The sequence below is a fragment of the Uloborus diversus genome, chromosome 6 (assembly GCF_026930045.1).
Source record: "Uloborus diversus isolate 005 chromosome 6, Udiv.v.3.1, whole genome shotgun sequence".
NCBI classification, from domain to species: Eukaryota; Metazoa; Arthropoda; class Arachnida; order Araneae; family Uloboridae; genus Uloborus; species Uloborus diversus.
The window spans coordinates 145,471,593-145,492,282 of NC_072736.1; the positions used below are offsets into that span (position 1 = coordinate 145,471,593).

Here is a 20,690-nt window from a genome sequence, read left to right on the forward strand (position 1 = left end):
TCTTATATCTTCTTTTTTTCTTGTTGACCGGGGATTCACCTAACTGAACAATAGAGTCATTTAATGATCTGAATGAGTCTTTAAGTAATGATCTGTCCGAGTAATTGTCACTCTCACTTTCCCTATCTAAGTTCTCACCTGGTGATTCATGACTAGTGGAGGCACAATTATCTACAGTTGACTCAGCGGTTTTCTTCAACCGCAAAAGCTCCTTTCTGCATCTGTCACATATTTTAGACTTTTCAGGCATTTCTGGTACAAATGAATACATCCATGGCATTGCAGATCTCAATCCTTTTCTTATGTGTGAGTGAGAATACTTTTTGAACGGATTGCAACAATTTAAATGATTCATGATAAAATTAAATACTTAGCAAATAATATAAATACGCTGAGTGTCAAAATTAGATTAAAAATAGACTGTTTCAGTTCTGACATAAACCAACTGAAATAAAATAACTGAAAGTTAAAGAAATGAAGTTTGCACAGCAGAAGACAAGGCTTGAATGCTGACTGAAGATAGTTTCAACAGGAATTGTGTATTACAGAACAAGAAAGTATTATAAACACCAGAAAGAATCCCTCTATTCCCCCCCCCCACACTTTTTTTGTGGAAGGATCATTTTGCAATCCCAAATATACCCTCCCCCTCCCCTCTCCTAAAAATTTTCAGATCATCTTCATCCCTTCCCCCCCCAAATAAATAAATAAAAATGAACATTTTATGCTCTATTTGGCAAGCATTTCTAGAGGTTTAGTTTCCCTCTTCATGTGCTGGTTTTCTTTTCTAAAAAAAGACAACAAGAAGAAAAGAAAACATAATGACTTAAACAAAACAAAAAAAAAAAAAAAAAAGGATCTTGCAAAAAAGAAAAAAAAAAATAGTTTCAGTTTTATTCCTTCCAAAAGTCTAGACGCCTTTTGATGCAAGGGCACTTTTCTTTTTGTTCAGTTCATATGTGTTACAAAAGAAGTTCATGTGAGTGTACTGCTTTTGATTATTTTTGGAAGGGGTTTTGGTAACTTAAGGTGCAAAATCCTCTCTTTCAAAAAAATATTGTCGCCCCCATGCCATAAAATTATGACAGGCTTTTATTAATTCATTTCTCCCTTTTCTTTAATATTAATAGTAACTATTATTTACTTATTTATTTTGTGTACTCTAAAATTAATATTGCTACAAACAATTATTTTGGCAAATTTTACAAAAACAAAATTTGATTATAACCTCCCCCCCCCCCTTTTTTTTGGAATTAGTAAGTTGAAACTAGGGGGGGGGGTGCTTTTGAGATTTTATGGTACTGCTGACTGAACTCCACAAGCAAAAACATGAAACATGTTGAAAAATTGGTCAATCCCAAACCAGTGACAGGTGGAGAAAAAAGCAGTGAGGCAGGACGAACCATTGGATCTCATTCTCAATAGCCACCCCCAGTCTGTTTCATTTTGTTAGCAAAGGGGATGAAAAGGGTAGCTTACTGTTTCAGATCTGAATTTGTAGTGGATTATTTTAAGTTCACATCCCCAGAGAAAATATTTTCTTTTTTTCCCTTTCTTCCTTTCTTTTTTTAAAATTTTATTTCTTTTTAATTTATTTTTCTCAATAAAATGAGATTTAGATGATTAATATTTTTATTAATGAGTTATTTTTCAGGAACAAATCGTACTAAGAAAAACTTCATTTCTAGTAGACAGTTCTGCATAAAAAATTGAACATGTATGAAGCGTATTTATTTATTTATTTATTTATTTTTTTGCACATAAAATAATAACTATTCAGCACAATAACCCATATTTTGGCAGATATGTGAAACTTGTCCTCCCTGTATCAACTGATCCCATTAAGATCCCAATATGAAACTTGGTGAGATGTGAGAGGATAACACAAAGTAATTTTGTGATTTTTTTCAAAATTTTAAAATTGTCCGTTTTTGAGAAATTTAAATTTTAAAATTTATTTAAATTTCATTTTAAATGACAAAATTTTGAATTTCATTAAGTTGCATATCAAATTGAAGCAGATTAAAAGAGCTTTAAAACAAGACCAATATCAGTCTTGTATCTTTTATAGTTTCTGAGAAAACAAGGATTAACAGTCTCAAAGTGTAGCATTTTTTAACAAAAATTTGAATAATCAATAATTAATAACTGCTAAATGAGGAGAAAGAAATTTTTTTTTTAGCGTTTTCATTCATAACTAGGTTAAATCTCTTGATGTACCAAGTTTCATCCAGATCTGTGACGGTGCGTCCTGAAATTTCTCCAAATAGTGTTGATTTGACGTGGAATGACTCCACTACTATTAGGCCTCAATTTGCGCGGTTTCAATTTATGCAGCATTTCAGTGGAACGTAACCCCTGCATAAAATGAGGGTCTACTGTATTGTTCTAAAGCATGAAAGTTTGAACATAAGTTTTCTGTTCAAACTTTACTTACAAATAATTTTCACCAATCTTATATAGTTTAGATCTTAAAGTTACCAAGCATAGAAAATCATTTTGTATTTCAAAATATTTAATTGTTTACCTGTTGTACATGTTAATTCAGCATGTGATTCACCATGACATTTTTTTAATGGCACTTCAATTGTAAAGTAATTGTATTATATGGTTACATATTTACTAATAATGTTCATTCGTCAAGAAAAATAAAGTGAAGTAACAAGTTGTATTTGTGATGGAATTGTTAAATATCTAAACCAAATTTTAATATATTATGAGTGTATTTTTATAAACTGCTTTTACTAAATTTTCTATTTTAAAATCTCACCATATATCACTTTTTGAAAATTAGCTTAAAGCATTTTATTGGATTTGGAGTTGGTGCTGGTGCAAATATTTTGGCACGTTTTGCTGTAAGTAAAACATTATAAAATCTTTAAAGTTTCATATATTTTTTTTATTTTTTGTATTACAGTTTGATTAAAATTATAATGACAATGACTTAAACATATACAAATATAAATCTACTTGCACACACACACACCCATACAAAAAGAAAGAAAAAGCAAGAGACTCTGAGTCTTAGGCTGGTTCTTTTTTTGCTTGTTAATCCTCAGTGATGGCCGAGTGAAATTGTTCACTTATCACAAATAACAACCATTTTGGTCAAACTATTTCACAAACTAGTAGCTCTATTGAAATACAGTCGAAACTGTCTATCTCAAAAACCTGTCTATCTCGAATTTTTTTAATTTCCCTGCATTTGCAACCAAAATTCAATGTATTTTCCATGTTTATCTCGGGGGAAAAAAAAAATCCTGAATACCTCTGTATCTCGAATTCCAGCAATGCTGTCATTTTCGGATTAGTCTAAGCCCAGTAATCTTCAAAACAACTAACAACATTCCTTGAACACAGAAGCAGTAGCATTGTCCTCAAGGGCAGTGAAGCTAGAAGAAAAAAAGGGAGAAATGCACCCTGTCCAAGAATAGGTTGGTTTTCTAGGAAGACTAATGAAAGGACAATCGTTTCGAGCGCTTTCTCGAAAGCAGAGCTGAGGGCAGATAATGGGTCAATGAGGTGAGAGGTGAGCTTGACAGATTTGATATGTTGGGTGAGTTTTTCAAGTTAGTGGTTAATGGTCATTACCAAATTAAAATCAGTTTCATTTTGTTTTCTGGTTTAGGTTGTGTTCTGTGGTTGCTGTCTTGCTTGAAGTTGTGATTGTTTAGAAAACCGAAATGATAGGGGTGAAAATAAAGTTAAAGATACTTTCAAATAATGAAAAAAGAAAATTCTAGAATTTTTGAACGGCAATCCATTAATGAAAAAAAAATGAAATTGCTCCCAAGTTTAGTACAGGCTAGCACGCTTTCAACAATAATTGAAACAGCAATATAAAATTCAAAAATGTGCTTTTCTGGATGTGGATGAGTGCGTTTTAAAACGTACACATGTGGACTGGTCAGATGTGGAACCTTAACCAATGTGGAAATTGTGCAAGTTTCTCAAAACCTCCTTATCTCGAAACCTCTTTGTCTCGAATTTTTTTTTCCTTCCCGTGAAATTCGAGATAGGTTCAACTGTAATTTTTTTCTTAATTTCAAGAGTGTTATCTGGTTTAAAAAACTTAGGAAAAAAAAACTCTAATCCTGTCTTTGGTGTAAAAAGTGAGGTCGTCAACATCTTCCATTTTCATAATTTTAACATCTGAATATCTTTTCTGGCTCTCCCCTTGCCGCCTTATGTGGGCATCGATTGAAGTATTGAACAATCGTCTAATTATTTAAATGTACAACCGGTGGGTTTTCAGAGAAGATGTACAAACCTTAAAATTCGCAAGTTATTATTTTTTATAACATAACTAATGAAATTTTCCTTTAAGTATTCTATTCCTTTTTTATTACAGCTAGAACATCCGGATTGTGTTGATGGTCTTTTTCTTATAAATCCTACTTGCACAGTATCAGGTTGGACTGAATGGGGTTATCAGAAATTGAACGTTATGCATCTGAAATCATCCGGAATGACTGCGTCCACTCTAGATTATATGATGTGGCACCATTTTGGAAGGGTATACTTATATTTTCTTTAAGATATTTTGCTTATATTTCCTTATACTATGTGATGTGAATTAAATTTTTTTTTTACTAATGCTAAGTTTATAGACATTATAAAAATGTGAAGATTGATCTAATGCATGTGCATAGCTGCCAAATGCTCCTGTCTTCCCACAGTTTCACAGATTTTTTTTTTTTTTTGTTTACTCTGAAAATCTGATTTATTCCTGAAAAATTACATATTTTTGTCTATAGATCACGCATAAGATTCAAAGTTTGAAAATAAATGTCAAATTTCTAATTTTTTAAAATTAAAATACAAATATTTAAAATTTTTGTTCTCATACAGTGGTGCTCAACCTTTGTTTACCCAAAGTCTGCACCTAATAAGATGACTCTCGCCAACCAGAATGCATATAAATATTAAATACAGTAGTACTTCCTGTAAGGGACACCTCCGAATAAGGGACACCTCTATTTAAGGGACACTTTTGCTGGTCCCAGTCCCTTTGAATAGAGACTCCAATGTATTTACCTCTCATTAAAGGACACTCTATTTAAGGGACACTCAAAGAAACGAAAAAACAAAAATTAATGCATAAATGGATAAAAAATATTGAATTTTCTAGAATTCAAGTTCCACTTTTTCTGAACAAACTAACTGGGGAATAATGGTATAGGTTTCAAAACATAAACAAAGAAAAAGTACTATTATCACACTAAAATGTTAGCTGAAAACTACTCCCAAATGCTTTCCCCATTCATGTGGGTTCAGCACTGACAACTTGAGCACTGCCCTTGACATTTTCTATTCATAACAGGAAAGTGCATACTATTGCTCTAGAAGGGGCAAGGGGTGAAATTATCTGCAAGGTGTTTCTTACAAAGTGTGGATCTGGATTACTTCTGGTTGATTTTGCTTTTGTTCTCACCCTCACTCATACTCATCTTTTAAATTCTTATCTCAAGTTTTGAGAATGCCTTTGAAAAAGCTCCACAGGTGTCTCAGAATGTACACTGGTGTATTCAACTCTAAGCAGATTTCACTAGCAAGTCAGGGGGGAGGGGTGTTGTTCAGAAGAGTTTGATAAGGTTTCTTATGAGAAGGAAAAGGCTGTATGCATAGAATGTTGCTTACTAACAATCAAGAATGGAGAAGGCAGGGATTATCTTGACTGATTGGCCCAGTCACTATTCTAAAAGGCTAAATTTAGATTCAGTAGGAAAAAGGAGATTTTTTGCTTTTAATGTCCTGTCACCAGTCAGGTAGGTCATATAGAGCTCTGTTGCTGAGAGGAATTTGTTTAGTTTTCAAGCTTTAATTCTAGCCATGGCTTCTAAAAGAAAAAGATTAACTTTGAAAGAAAAGATTGAAGTAATAAATGTGGCAGAAAATGAAAAACTAAGCTTAAGGGATTTAGGTGAGAAATTTAAAATAAGTAAAAACCAAGTAAGTAATGTGCTAAAGGAAAAAGAAGAAATAAAAAGATTGTAGATTACAAATTCAAATGAAAATTCTAAAACTGTTAAGTTTAGGAAAACTGAAGGAGAAGATATTGATCAAATAGTTTTTAAATGGTTTTCGGCTATTAGAGGAAAGAACATTCCAGTTAGTGGAGTACTGTTGCAAGAAAAGGCGAAAGAAGTTGCCGAAAGTTTAGGATTGCAGAACTTTAAGGCCTCTAATGGATGGCTGAAGAAGTTTAAACTACGTCATAATGTTACTTTTAAAACTGTTTGTGGGGAAGAAAAATCTGTAGATTTGCAGTGTGTTACAGAATGGCTGGAAATATTGACAGAAATTTGTGAAGGTTATGAAGCTAAGGACATATACAATGCTGATGAAACTGGACTGTTTTTCAGAGTTTTGCCAAATAAAACCTTATGTTTTAAAGGAGAAAAGTGTTCTGGCGGAAAAAGTTCTAAGGAACGGTTAACTGTTAGTCCAGTCAATAGGTAGAAAAAAACGGGCTTGCCTTACAAAAAATGCGGTCAAAGATTTTATTTTTTAAATTTGTGTATACTAATGCCAATATGAAAAAACCAAGTTATCCAACACGAAAGACCTCGGGAAAAGTTTTGGGGGCCGAAAACCCCCCAAAAATTGTGACTTTTTGTAATATTTTCAAAATATCTCAAAAATGGTTAAAATTACAAAAAAACTTCCAGAGCAAGTGTTAAAGAGGATTAAATTTCCTTCAACTTTTGTCATTACAACATTTTTGTAGCATGAAAAGCAAGCGAGTTACAGCTTCTTGAAAGTCACACTTTTTCTGAACTCCCTCAGCGAAATGCGTGAAAGCGCATCGGATAACAGAGGAAAAAAGGAGAAACGCCGGCAGTCTGACCTTGGAAATCATTTGTCTTTCCCAACTGAGGGTAAATGCCTCCGTTCCCTTTAACTTAAACAAAACACCCCCATTCCATCCCCCCTTTTTTTCTCCAAATGAGATGAAGCGACTCAATAGCTACTTATGTTGGTCACTTCAGCGTTTGAGCCAGAGTATGTTTTATCGATTTGTGTGTTCTGTATTACAATTTTTTTCCCTAGAAATGAATACGCCTGACCAAGGTGTTTTATTATTATTATTATTATTATTATTATTTGCGAAATCAGTTTGCGTGAATGCGAAGTAAAGATTGTGAAGGAAAAGGGAATATAAAATCTTCAAAGATGCAGCGCAAAACGGCAAAATGAAAAACATCAGCGTTTTTTTGAAGTTCTTAAAAGAAGTGACAATTCACACTGCCTGTCAAAAATGCTATATCAATGAGCAATCAATCTCTTCCCTTGAAGTAATGGTTGAACCTAACATGTTAACTAAATTCCTCAAGAAAGATTTCTGGCAAATTATAACAACAAGAATCGTCTTATTCAACTTCTTGAGACATATTTCGAAGAGATTGAAGTCAGGCAGACTCAAGATGATGCCAACTTACTTACTGCTCTTTCAAAGGCAAAATAAATTGAAAAATTTGTTATAGTGGGCTAGAGGATATAGATCTGTTGGTGCTGAAGACAGCTTTAGGACAGTCTTTCAGCAACTTGTTCCTTTTAAAACCTGGAAGAGGGAATGCTTGTGATTTGTTTTTTTCCCCACTAAATCTTTTAAGTTTGACCCCAGCAATATTCTTTTCATCCATGCGTTTAGTGGGTGTGATACGACTTCGGCAATCTTTGGCCAAGGCAAAATTAAGTTGTACAAAATAGTCAAAAAAGAAAAAAACTCCTGAAATTAAGGAAGCTATTGAAGAATTTAGGGACCCAATCTGTCATCGTGATGCCTTAGCTGCAGCCGGAGAAAACATTTTGCAAATATTATACACAGGTGACGTAAAGTGTTTGAACCTATCTTTGGATACTTTGCAATTTAATCTTTTTATAAAACTAGTACAGGGCTAAGATAAATCTTGAAGGGCTACCTCCAACGTGCGGAGAGGGGGGGGGGACGTTATCACTCATATCGGTTCTACCACCAAATTCAAAGTTAGTTGAGCAACATAACTGATCCAGAGAAGTGGGGTTGGGAACGCAGAACGCAAGATCTAATGCATGTTGACACGAAAAGAGATTCAGTTACTCAGAATCTTTTGAAAATTGTACCTTGTACCTACAAGAAAAATTACACTAGAGCCTGTTCTTGTCATAAGGCACGTTTAAAATGCTCCAGCACGTGCAAACACTGCAGTGGCACAAATTGTAAAAATGTTGCAGAAATTTCATCTTTGGATGAGACTCCTGAAGAAGATGATTTGTTCCAGGAGCTTTTGGAATTACCGCAACAAGGAGATGAATAATTAAAGGACCACAGCTTCTTTCTACCCCCTACAGATTCTGAACCGGGAGAACCTGGACCTTCAAAACGGCTTCGAAGAAGATAAACAGCGTATTCTGTTGTCCTTTCTCTATTTGCTTTAAGGTCGAATGAATCTCTCTGTAATTTAGATCTGTATTATTCTGTCTGTAATTAATCTGTATTAAGCTTCTACAGTTGGATTTTCATTTTGAAAGGTAATTCTTTGGAGTTTTTCAGGCCTCAAAAAGTCGATTTCTGCAGAATTTTTTCAAAGTGTTCATTACGTATTGCTATTGTACCTCTATTTATGCATTATTATGTCTATTGTTTGCTTATTATCACCCTAATATTTATTCATTCACATTTATATTTTCGAATATTGCATTTTCACTTGTAATAGAATAGATGGTACAAATTATGTGCTTTAAATGAATGAGAAGATTATGTAATTCAATTACAAACTCCAATATGAATCATATGTTATTGGAGTCTGGGGGAGGGTTTATTATTATTATTGTATCAGAGCATAGGATACATGACTGTGTTGATTGTTTGCTTATTAGCTGCCTAATATTCTTTCCTTCACATTAATATTTAAAAATCGCATCTTTGTTTGCAATAATTAGACTAGAATGTACGAATTAGATCCCTCAAATGAATGTATATATTGTGTAATCCAGTTATAAATAGCAATTTATCATCTATTATTGGAGTCTGATGAAGACTACCTCTGTCAGATCAGAAAAGTTAGTTCGTGAGCAGTGGGGAAGGTTTTTTTTTTTAATTATTGCATTGTCGTATGTGCTTTAAATGAATGTGTATATATGTATTTCAGTTTCATAATACATCGTTTGTTTTTGGAGTCTAGTGGGAACCGATCTGTCTGCCAGAAATGCTACTCTGTGTCTAGCGGGGGGGGGGGGGGGGGGGGGGGTGGAGCAAGAAACTCAAACTACTCTAACTGTCGATAAACTCTCTGAAACTAAAGTTTCTATTCAAGTTCTAATAATTATGACGCCTTGCTTTCGGTGTGAAAGCTTTTTTTTTCGGAGTGGAGGAAAACTGCCTATTTTCAAAGAGCTATAGCAAGCTTGTTATTTGTGCTACAAAAAAGTTGTACATACAAAAGTTGTAGGAAATTTTATGTTCTTTAAACCTTACATTTAAAACTTTTTTCTAAGTTGAACCATTTCGGAGATATTTTGGAAAAAACAAAAAAAGTCATAAATTTTTGTGGTTTTTCGGCCCCCAAAAGTTCTCCCGGGGTCTTTCGTGTTGGATAACTTGGTTTTTCCATGTCGGCACCAATATGTACAAATTAAAAAAATAAAATCTTTGACCCCATTTTTTGCAAGGTTAAATGTATCTATTGACTGGACTATGTGTTACTCTGCTGTAACTCGGAAGGAGAATTTGAAGTACCACTTGTAATTGGTAAGGCAAAAAAACCTAGATGTTTCAAAAACATTAACCCAAAAACCTTATCAGTTCAGTGGTATTTCAACAGAAAGGCATGGATGACTCAAAATATAATGATAGAATGGCTAACTGCTCTTGATGACAAAATGTGCAAAACAAAGAGGAAGATTTTGTTATTTTTTGACAATTGTAGAGCACATCCACAAAATTTAAAATTGAAGGCTGTGAAATTGGTATTTTTTCCACCAAATGCTACATCTGTGTTGCATCCTTTAGACCAAGGCATTATTCAAAACTTTAAAGTTGGATATAGGAAATTGTTTTTAAGGCATGTTATTCCGCAAGCTTCCAGTGAAAACAGTGCTCAGCTCGCAAAGTCCGTGAATGTATTGAATGCAATCCAGTGGATCACTAAAGCGGTTTCCTCAATATCCAAAAGTTGCGTTCAGAACTGTTTTAAAGAAGCAGGCTTTAAAATCCAAGGTGTAATAGTCAATGAAAGTAACAACGAAGAAAATTAACTCTCCGAACTTGCTCGAGTCACTGGCTGTGATATTCCGATTAACGATTATATAGCGATAGATGAAAATGTATGCACTGATGACACCAATGAGGATATCACTGCTTTCATCTCTGAGAAAATTGAAGATGCAGGAGGAAGTCTTCCAGAGGATCTTGAAAGTAGTGAGGAAGAAGAAGAGCCAGAAGAAGATTGCAAAATCAAAAATTATAGTGATGCTTTAAGACATATCACACAGTTGCAAAAGTTTATGTTGATAAATGGTGACAGTGAAGGACTCGGACTCATTAGCGACTTTAGTATACATGTACAGAAAAATGCGTCTAAATTACGTGCTGCAAAACAAACCCTTGTAACAGATTACTTTAAATAAATATCTGTAAGTACTTTTCATCACTAAATTTTTGCTAAAATTAATTTTTTCTAAATAAATAACTTAAAATTCAAAATATTTTCAAACTTTATTTAATACTAGCGTTACCTGGACGACTTAGCCTGTACTAGAAAATTAAAAGGGCATTTTAAAAATTATTATTGAATTCTTATTAATTATTATTGTATAACGTTAATGCTCTATTTAATGTTTGGAAATCTTGATTTTTGTACCTCCGAATAAGGGACACCTCTATTTAAGGGACAAAATTTCTGGTCCCCTTCATGTCCCTTATTGGGAGGTTCTACTGTATATATTTTTTTCTTTTCCCGAACATAACAAAATAAAACACGAAAAAGGAAGGAAAATTACGAAACAAGAATTGTTGCCATCATTATTATATGCTTATTTTATCAATATAAAAATTCTGTCTGCCGTACTGACCCTTTCCTGATTACTGACCCTTTCGCTCCAAATTTCCAGCAATCATTCTTTTTGAGGTAATGCTTATGGTCTTTTTTCTATTAGTAATCTTATCCTTATAAAAAGTAATTCAAACAAACCTAAATTAGTAGCAGATTTACAATGTTGCAGTTGCGAGCCCCTTGCCCCTCTATATTTGTATAGAGGCTCCAATGGGAGTTATAATCAGTGATGTTCCCATCAATTTTTCTGAGGGTATACTCCCAGTAATCCATTATGCACAATTTGTGTATGTGATCATGTACATAGTATGTCATAATATGAAAATTTATGAAGCTTGAGGATATACGCTATATGTCTAAAAAATGTTTGAGAGTATATGTCGTATAAGGAGTATACCCTATGGGAACACCACTGGTCATAATACCTGTTCTCTACCTCTTTTTTAAAAAAGTGATAGACTAAGCTTCACCCAAAATTACCATGTGGTAAGCTCCCAAACCTGTAAATCCACCCATGAAGCTAATAAACAACTCTTCCATTTTTACTTTTATTAAAAAATGGGTATTTGAACACCTTTTTTTTGCACAATGTAAAAGCTGATTCAACCCAAACATTTTTGACATTAGAACTGTGTATGTACAATTTTGATGAGTTAATCTCTTTAAATTTTTTAAAGCAATATGAAGAAAGAAGTCATGATCTAGTTCAAGTGTACAAGCAATACTTTCAGACAACTGTGAACCCCTACAACCTTTCTCTCATCATTGAATCTTTTGTTCAGTAAGTATTTTCGTTGTTGTAATTATTTTTAAGGAAAAAAGGGAACTTTTAAGGTAAAAAGGGTGGCCGATTTTAGGTCAACCTTTGGAGCTTAATATGACCCTGAGAATGGAAAAAAAACAAAACCATATGTTCGCTGTAGCAACGGTTTCATCCTACACCAAATGAGGCAGTGAGAAGCAAAGGGATGTAAGTGGACAATTTAAAGTTTTGAGTGAATTGCGTTTAAAGTTTAAATTCGAGGTAGGCTTTCATTAAAAATTTTTGCTAAATCATGCTGTACAGCAGCACCTACTGCAGCTAGTTGCACTATTTCTTGCACCAAAGCAGAGGAGAGGTTCTCCTATCAATTGTATTAGTTATCTCTAGATTTTTTAATTTTGTTACTTACATCCCTTTGCTTTTCACTTCCTCAAATGTCTTCAAAAACTCGCGTTCTTTTTCAAAACCTCAACCAGACATCATAAAATAGAATCTCCATCCCTGTGTTGTACCTTATAATGATTATTAAAAAAAAACAAGGTTTCTTGCTGTTGCAACCAATTAGCACCAGTTTTTTTGTTTCATGGAATCAATAAAAAATTTGGCATATGAAAACAAAATAAGCACTGGAAAATTGTTAATAAAAAAATAAATTATTAAAAATTCCGACTCTTATTGCACTATATGGATGCTTCAGTTGCCAAATCTATTAACTCCACTTTTTAAAAAAATCCTCATTTCTGCTTTAATAGTGCTTAATCGATGCTTAGAATGTGAATTTATATTGAACTTTTGGTTCAGTACATTTCTGATCCTGGGATGGTAGAAAATGTAACACGACAGCCCATTCACTCCTATGGATAACTCCATCTTCTTCATTACTTTTCTCGACTTATTATACATTCCAATATTTATTTAGTTTATTTTTTGATTGTTGTGTCCTTTATTTGAACATTGATTACTTTGAAACTATAGCATGTTTGGGCGCCCATATGAAAAGAAGGGCTCAAGCCCCCCCCCTCCCCTCTTCTAAATTAGAATTTTCTTTCTTTTAGTACCTTTTTCTTTGCAAAAATGAAAAAACATTTCTTCTCCAGCCATTAATAAAAAGTTATTAAAAATGTCAAATTTTAGTAACTCTAATTTGTACTGAAATCAGTTTCCATGGGGAAAATGTCCTGCTAAACCATGGGGAAAATATCTGAGCCCCTGTTAAAATTTTGCATATGGGCACCCATGATAGCATGCAATGATATTAAGGCTAATTTGGTTATATGAGTGTATGTTACATTGTTAAAATTTTTCACAGTGTATAAAAGCAGTGCATTTCTCCCAGATTTATCATTTTTTCCTTGTTATCTGTTTAAAATCTAGAAATTGAAAATGTATAGCATTATATTTCTATTACTTCTATTACTTTTAGTAGTAATAATTTTGACTGTGACAATTTCAAGAATTTTACTTTCAATCTGCAGACGGACAGATCTGGGCATCATGAGAGAAATGGATCCAGCCAGAAAGAAAACGGCAAAAAATTTTAAGTTAGTGCAATATCTTTGCTTGTAATTAGTGTCCTTTTTGTAGTATAGTATAAAATTGAACTTGTCAAGAGATTTTTAAATTTTAGATCTAGTTGCTTCTTTTTTCTCGGTAGTGCTATTACCTTAATTGTGCAGTGACTTTTATTTATTATAATTGCATTAGTCTTGATCTGCTTAAATAATTTTCAAAGTAGAAATTTTCATTTTTATGTAGGAAAATCCATTTTGTTAATTTGGGTATATTGAGCAAGAAAAAAAATGTCACCAGTAACAGACAAGGGTCTAGTAACCGACAGTCAGATCTAAACTTCTGAATCATCTGATGAGCAGCGTTCTACTGCCACACTGGTTTATAACTTGGGATCAATCGCCCCTAAAGTGGCAATTAGGCTCCTTAAGGGAACAATGAGCATTTTAAACACAAAATATTTATGATAAAAAGCCAGCAAATATTAAAACTGAAAACGCATATGAAATCTATTGTTAATAATACAGAAAAGGAATCACAAGTTAAAAATGAAGCAAAATGAAGCAGTTCAGGAGCTTCCTTGTTGCAATTTGATTGAACCTTGAGGAAGTATTTCCTCATTCATTGCCAAGTTTATTAATTTTCGAATGTTCATTTTTTTAAAAAAATCTCAAGTGTCAGTGTTTTTAATTTCCCCAAATTTAAAAAAGAAAATAATTTCATTAAAAAAATTATCCATTTTTGAAACTTATGTCAATGACCTAACTTAAATGTTTCCCTTCAAATACCTATCAGTTTGTTTTGGAAAAGGAAAAAAAAAACATTGAAAAGGTACATTTAAGTTATTAATTCTTTTTTCGGCTTAAGAGTGGTTAGACGAAAGTGCTTTATAGATATCATATACCTTTTACTTCAAATTTAGTTTTTTAAGTTTACAAATATATCAATGTTAGTTGTGGTTTCTTCAAGGAAGATGGAGTGGGGGAAAGACAATGGGTGTCGAATAAATCCCTAACGGGGCAATGGGCCCAAAAAGGTTGGGAACCACTGTACAATCATTATAAATATATTCATTAATACTCACATTAATTTAGCATCCCCACAATGCTTCTCTCGCATTTTTTTTCAAGGTGTAAAATATTATGGATGAACATTTAAATACACTTGTCTTATGATTAATTTACAAGATAATTGGTAAATTATCAAAACTAAACTGGCTAATTAATAATTCAATTAAAGGATCCATACATTGGTTTGTTCATTTGCTTTTTTACCTGATTTCATTCTTTCGAAAATTTTCTTCCGCATTTTTTTGGAAGAGGATGGGTACCCCTGATCCCCATATGATGGCAAGGAAGCTCATTGTATTATAAGTATATTTTGTGTGCAAATGTTATTATTAATAAACTTAGTCATTATCTTTTCTTTTTAATTCATGCTTAGATGTCATGTTTTGCTTCTTGCTGGAGACATGTCGCCACATTTAGAAGATTCTGTAACAATGAACAGTCGACTTGATCCTACAAATTCTACATGGATGAAGGTTTCTTTCTGCACATTTTAGTTCATTATGTTATAGTGTCAAAAATATTTAGTTCTGTTTGTGTTCGTCTTATTTCTTCATTAATCTTGTAATGTGTTAAGCACTAAAACTACTGTAAAAGCTCTGCTCTTCATTGCTTAGGGTGTACATTTCTTACACAAAAAGAAATTTTCTTTTTGCTTTACAGCAAAATTTTGATTTGAAATTGTAGTGTTGGACAAAATTATAGATTATATTATTAAATAGATGTTATCAGGTCTGAAAACAACCTAAAATGTTTGAAGAAAAAAATCTGAAGCTTCAAAGACATTCTTATTTTTAAGTATTTTTTAGAGCCAATTTAGATTTTAGAATTTATCTAATTTCAGAGTGTCCTGTGGACTATTTTCGGATTTTTAATCTGTGTCACAGACTACTGAAGAAAATTCTTCTGCTGGGGTGACCGTTAGTTTCTTTATTTTACAAAGTAAATAACAAACAATGAAAATATGAAGAAAAATTAGTCTTATGCATGAAATTCTGAATTACAGGATTTCTTCTAATAAATCAGGGATCAAAGTCGTCCTACATTTCCTATAAATCCTATATTTTTTAAAAACGGTCCAAAAGCGTCCTATATATCCTATAAATCCTATATTTCCCCAAAAAATCCTATATTAATGATACTCTGCAGAAATTTTTAACTTCTAATGTATTTTTAAAAAAGAGAAGGAAAAGAAAAAAAATCCCGCGTTTTATTTCTATTTCTTCCAAATATTTTCCTGTCTGCCATTTTTACCTTGTCTTCTTTGCTATTTTCTTGTGTAGAACCGCTCTTTCCACTGCAATATTGGGTAAAAAATAATGGTTAAGGTCACTTTCTTCAGTTGGTGAAAAATAAGCTTAAACCATGTTGCAAAATTTTTTAAAAATGATTTTAAAGCACTTTTTTTGTCTCTTTCATATTTTAAAATAAATTTAATTCATTATTCAAGGGTGAATTAGGCAAAATAATTATGTGCAGAAAATTTTCTAGCCAGGATTTGCGTTTGCAGAAAGCGCTTCCTTTTATTTAAGTACCTAGAGGAATTCTACACAATTTGCATGTAACAAGTTGTGTGACTTTTTTATTGAAAGCTATGTGCTGCTTCACCAAAGAAGAAGCTCTTAAAGGGAAAACAGGTGAAAAATTACTCGAGTTAAACCCTGTCGATAAGTATTAGAATTTCATCATAATTTAAAGGTGTGAGCTCAATTCCAAAGAATTTCATTTTCATCATTCATTGAAGAAGCCCAGTGGCTCAGTGGTAGTGCTTCATGCTTCCATGCCGCAGGCCCGGGATCTACTACCGGGTCGAGAATGGTCGCCTCAGCTGTTCATTCCTTCAGTGGGTCGATAAAAGGGTGCATCTGGAAACAAGGATCGGTTGCCTCAGTGCCATCGGAAGCGTTCGGAAACGCTGCAGTCGTTTTTTGCCGGTCAACTTGGTAGCAACCTGTTGCACCGCTGTCTGGAAGCGGTTAAAGAGGTCACAAATGTCACAAAGTCTGTTGGCCAATCCGGTCGTGTTTCATTGTAAGGCACGTGACTTTCCCCATCACGAAAGTTACGCTTTGATTGGAGCATCGCTTGCTGCTGAAGTAGAACTACCGCGGTGTAACCACGAGTGTTCGGAAACACAGCTGTTCTACCAGGCTACCTAGAGAAATTCCAGATACCTCATAACCACATCGGACTTACCACGCGGTGTAACCGGTGGATTATTTCTTAACGCAGCCCAAGCGTGCTTGAGAACTAAACCCAAAAAGAAAAGAAAATTCGAAAGATGTAATAAGAAGGGGGGAAAAATGTGGAAACTAAATCGAATGATGTAACAAAAAAATCTTCTTGAAATAAACTGAAAGGATTTAAGGAAATCATTTATTCAGCTCAGACAATGATAGATGAGGGGAGTACTAAATTAAAATTATTGCCTCAAACGCAAATGTGTGATTGACATTGAGGCTTCACAATTTTTATTTGTGTGAGAAATTTAAATTTTTATATTGTGACAGTAAAGTTTCAATAAGACATGTATAAAATTTTTTTTATGTATGTACATTTTTTCATCACTGGCACTAAAAAGTACCTTTTTATTGATGTTTGTGCAAACTTTATTCATTATATATATATTTTTTCAGTGTCCTATAAATCCTATAATTTTTTCAAAATGTGTCCTATATTTGTTTCAAAAAATGTCCTATAGTTGGTCAGTTGGTCACTTTGATCCCTGAATAAATGCATTTTTCTGGGGGTAGAAAAAAAAAAATCTTGTCTTTACATATTGTTGCTTCTGTTTTTCAAAAAATATTTCGAAGGACAAAATACAACTTAATCTAAAAATTTAATAAATTGCTATTTCTATATAAATGTCATTTTAACAAGTATTAAAATAAAAGAACAGAAGTGTTTATCCCAAAATTGGATGGGTTGTCAAACTCTTGTAACAACACACAGTCTCATTTTAAGTCTTTTAAAATTCTGCTAGAAGATGCTCTGGTGATTGACACTGCTAGTAGATCCTTCAACTCAGTTTTTATCGTTCTTTGGAAACAAGTAGAAATTTGGCATTTTTGTTTTCAATGCCTTTGAAGAACTTAATATTGTCACTAGTTATTCTGTATGAGTAACATTCCAAAATCAAAATCCTTTTAATTCCAATGTAAGGAGAACAGCATTTCATGACTAAAGAAAAAAAAGAAGAAGAAAAAACCATACATTTTCGGGCCTTATATAATTCTAAATATCAAATCTGACGGTTAAAAAGGTTTCATTGAGCAGTTAATTTAAAAAAAATAATTTAAAAAAAAGTTAACGGTAGGAAAAGGATGTTTGTAAAGAAACTTGCATTTAGGTAGCTTTTTTGTGTTAAGTTGTATTTTATCATTTCAAATAATTTTTAAGAAAAGAACACATCTGATGACAAGATTTTTTTTCTCAGCCAAAAATGCATTTATTTAGAAGAACCTAGAGTTTCATACATAATACTTTTTATCTTTGATTCAAATTTTTTATTGCTTGTCATTTATTTAAAAATAAAGCAACTAAGGATTACCAGTGGCAACATTGATTCATGTTATAGCTTTAAATGAACTTATTTGATCAAACTTTAACTGCGATCCAGTCTTTTTTACCTTTGAGTTTATAATTTTGTCCAGGTTTCACGTAATATATTTAAGACATACATTTTAAAAATTAAATTAATTATTTAATGTAATTTATCAGCTGTACTGAATTTAGGACTTATTTTAATAATTCATCTTATTTTAAAGAAATAAAACTAAAAAGAGTTGTGATTAAAACAAACTAAGAAAAATATGATTCTATATTTTGTTCACAAGAATACATTCTTAAAAGTGCTTTGTTATCTGCGTTATTTAATCTATTCATTATGTGCGGTATTTGCACGATTTGTCTTAATGTTCTCTCAATAGTCATGATATAAGACGTTAAAAGTTTGCCGTCTTGTTTACTTTCTGCCTTGGTGACAATTAAAAATTGCTTAAAGTAGTTGGTAATACCTACAAACGTATGACAACCCTAAAATTTAGAAATTGAAAATGTTGAATGTCGCCAACTGCAAAATTTATTATTTAACAATAGTAATTAATAAAAAGTGCCGCACAAAAAGGTTATCACTTTGTCTACAAATTAATAAAAACAACCTTGACACAAATTTGAAAATTATTGCATGCAAATGTTTTCAGGGTTACAGGAAGCCTTTTTGCAATTCAGGCAATGTAAGCTTATAAATAAAATCATGCATGTCCAGCAAAAACGAAAATAATGCTCGAAAAAACAATAAATATCAAAGACAAAAGAATATCCAGTAACTAATGAGAGTCAAGGGAGCTCAAATGCAATGACCAATAAAAAGAAATACAATCAAAGCAAAAAAAGTCAAAGGCGGATCTAACTTCTGGTTTTGGAGGGGGGTGGGGGATTGTAAGGGTGATATCCGTGTGCAAGTAGGAAGTCTGGGGCGAAAATTTCAAAATAAGTCCTCAAAATATGGCTATAGGTGTTTCTTTGTCACTTAAGGAGTTGAAAGAAGGGAGGATAAGTCGTGACCCTCGTGACATTTTCAATTATTTGTCCACAGTTTAGCAGTTTTCTATTTAGTGATTCAATCTTGTGAAGAAAAACAAAACTCCAATATTTTTTCTTAATCATGTTTTGTTTATGAGAAGGGTTTTTTTTTTTTTTTTTTTTTTTTTGTACCAATATTGAAAAAATCTTTTTAATATTGATTTTAGAGCCTTAAACTTTTATTGTTGGTTTTGTCATTTTTAGCTCTCTGGATGTGGCATGGTATTAGAAGAGGAACCAGGCAAAGTTAGTGAAGCATTGAAATATTTTTTGCAAGGTCTTGGCTATGGTAAGGTTTTAACAATTGTTGATTTTAATTTATTAACAATTTGATTTTGAGCAGTGGTTGGAAGAACTACTTTTCTTTTGTAGCGAACTACAACTACTTTATTCCAAATGTAGTTAACTACAACTACAACTACTTTTTCAAAATGTAGCAACTACAAACTACTTTTGAAAAGTAGTCACTACTTCGCTACTTTTAAAAAAAATAAATAAATAAAAAGCATACACATACACACTGATTGGGGATTGAATGAAACAATCGAAGAGGGGTTTAGATTAATAAATTGGCTCATTTGAACATGGAATGCTACTAAGAATTATTTATTCTTTCCTTTACTGAGCCAATTTGTCAATCCCCAACATTTTTTTTTTTTAATTTTTATGAATATTTGCTGCCCGAAAGGATTTAAAAAGTTGAAGGAATGCTACCTTCAAATTTTTAATCCTTTCTTGATGGTCAATACAGTCGTTTCCGGTTAATAGGACCACATTGGGACGGGGTCATTTTGGTATTAATTACTGGCTTGTCCGATTAATCGAACAGGACCTGTATAGCTTCTCCGAACATGCTATACACATGACATTTAACTGCCCTAATGATTATTGTGAGCTCCATATGTTCGTTCAACCATGTGTTCCGACCGATACGGTTTGAGTTATTCTTTGCAGTCAGTATTGATTCAGTTCAGTAATCATAAGTAATAAAATGTACTAATTGATTATTAAAAATTAGATTTTTTCTTTTTTTTTTTTTTGGAAAACAATTACATATCTTTGAACGTGTTAACTGAGCTGAAGAAATTTGAAATTTCACTGCAATTTTGATCTCTGCCGGAACAATGTCGCCATGCAATGCGAGTTTCGCTAACCATTTTTTCCCCTGAAAATATCGTTGAATTAAATTGAAAGTTACCTAGGAACCATTATTAATTTATTGCACTAATTATTAAAATCGTTGACACACATGAACTCGGATAGATAAAACGTATGGTGTCAAAATAATATGTTTGAGGTTAATTCGTATCTTTCAGAGTCTTACGAATCTGATTCGTGCAAGTTTTACAGGGCTCATAGCAAGTGGGAAAAAATATATAGGAGTTTAAAAGGAAAAATATAGGAGGTTGATAGAAAAATATATAGGAGTATGATTGCAAAATATATAGCAGTTTAAAAGGAAAAATATATAAGAGTTTGGTAGAAAATATATAGGAATTTCAAAAAAGTATGGCATCTAGCATGTTTGGAGCACCGTACAATACAAATCAGAGAACCAGTATCAATACAATTCTCTTATGCATGATGTCATAGCAATGTGAAGAGTCCCAGATGTGAGAGCAAATGAATTTTTGTATCCAGTCACTTATATGAGTCATGTTTGTTTAAGACAATTTTGATTCAATAAGGAAAAATTCTGTAAGAATGTTTCTTTTTTTCTTTTAAACATGG

At 32.6% G+C, this 20,690-nt stretch overlaps 1 protein-coding gene across 2 annotated transcripts in view; it reads left to right on the forward strand.

Annotated features, from left to right (window-relative positions):
- LOC129224086 (protein NDRG3-like) overlaps positions 1-20,690 on the forward strand; it is a 56,647-nt gene that overhangs the window by 18,818 nt on the left and 17,139 nt on the right. For both annotated transcript variants that reach the window (XR_008580676.1, XM_054858490.1), the window contains exons 6-11: positions 2,795-2,855; positions 4,352-4,516; positions 11,714-11,817; positions 13,275-13,340; positions 14,752-14,851; positions 19,164-19,248. Coding sequence is in view for 1 of the 2 variants with exons in the window: in XM_054858490.1 (XP_054714465.1) it covers positions 2,795-2,855; positions 4,352-4,516; positions 11,714-11,817; positions 13,275-13,340; positions 14,752-14,851; positions 19,164-19,248 (581 nt within the window). In the remaining variant the exon portion in view is untranslated. The remainder of the gene's footprint in view (positions 1-2,794; positions 2,856-4,351; positions 4,517-11,713; positions 11,818-13,274; positions 13,341-14,751; positions 14,852-19,163; positions 19,249-20,690) is intronic.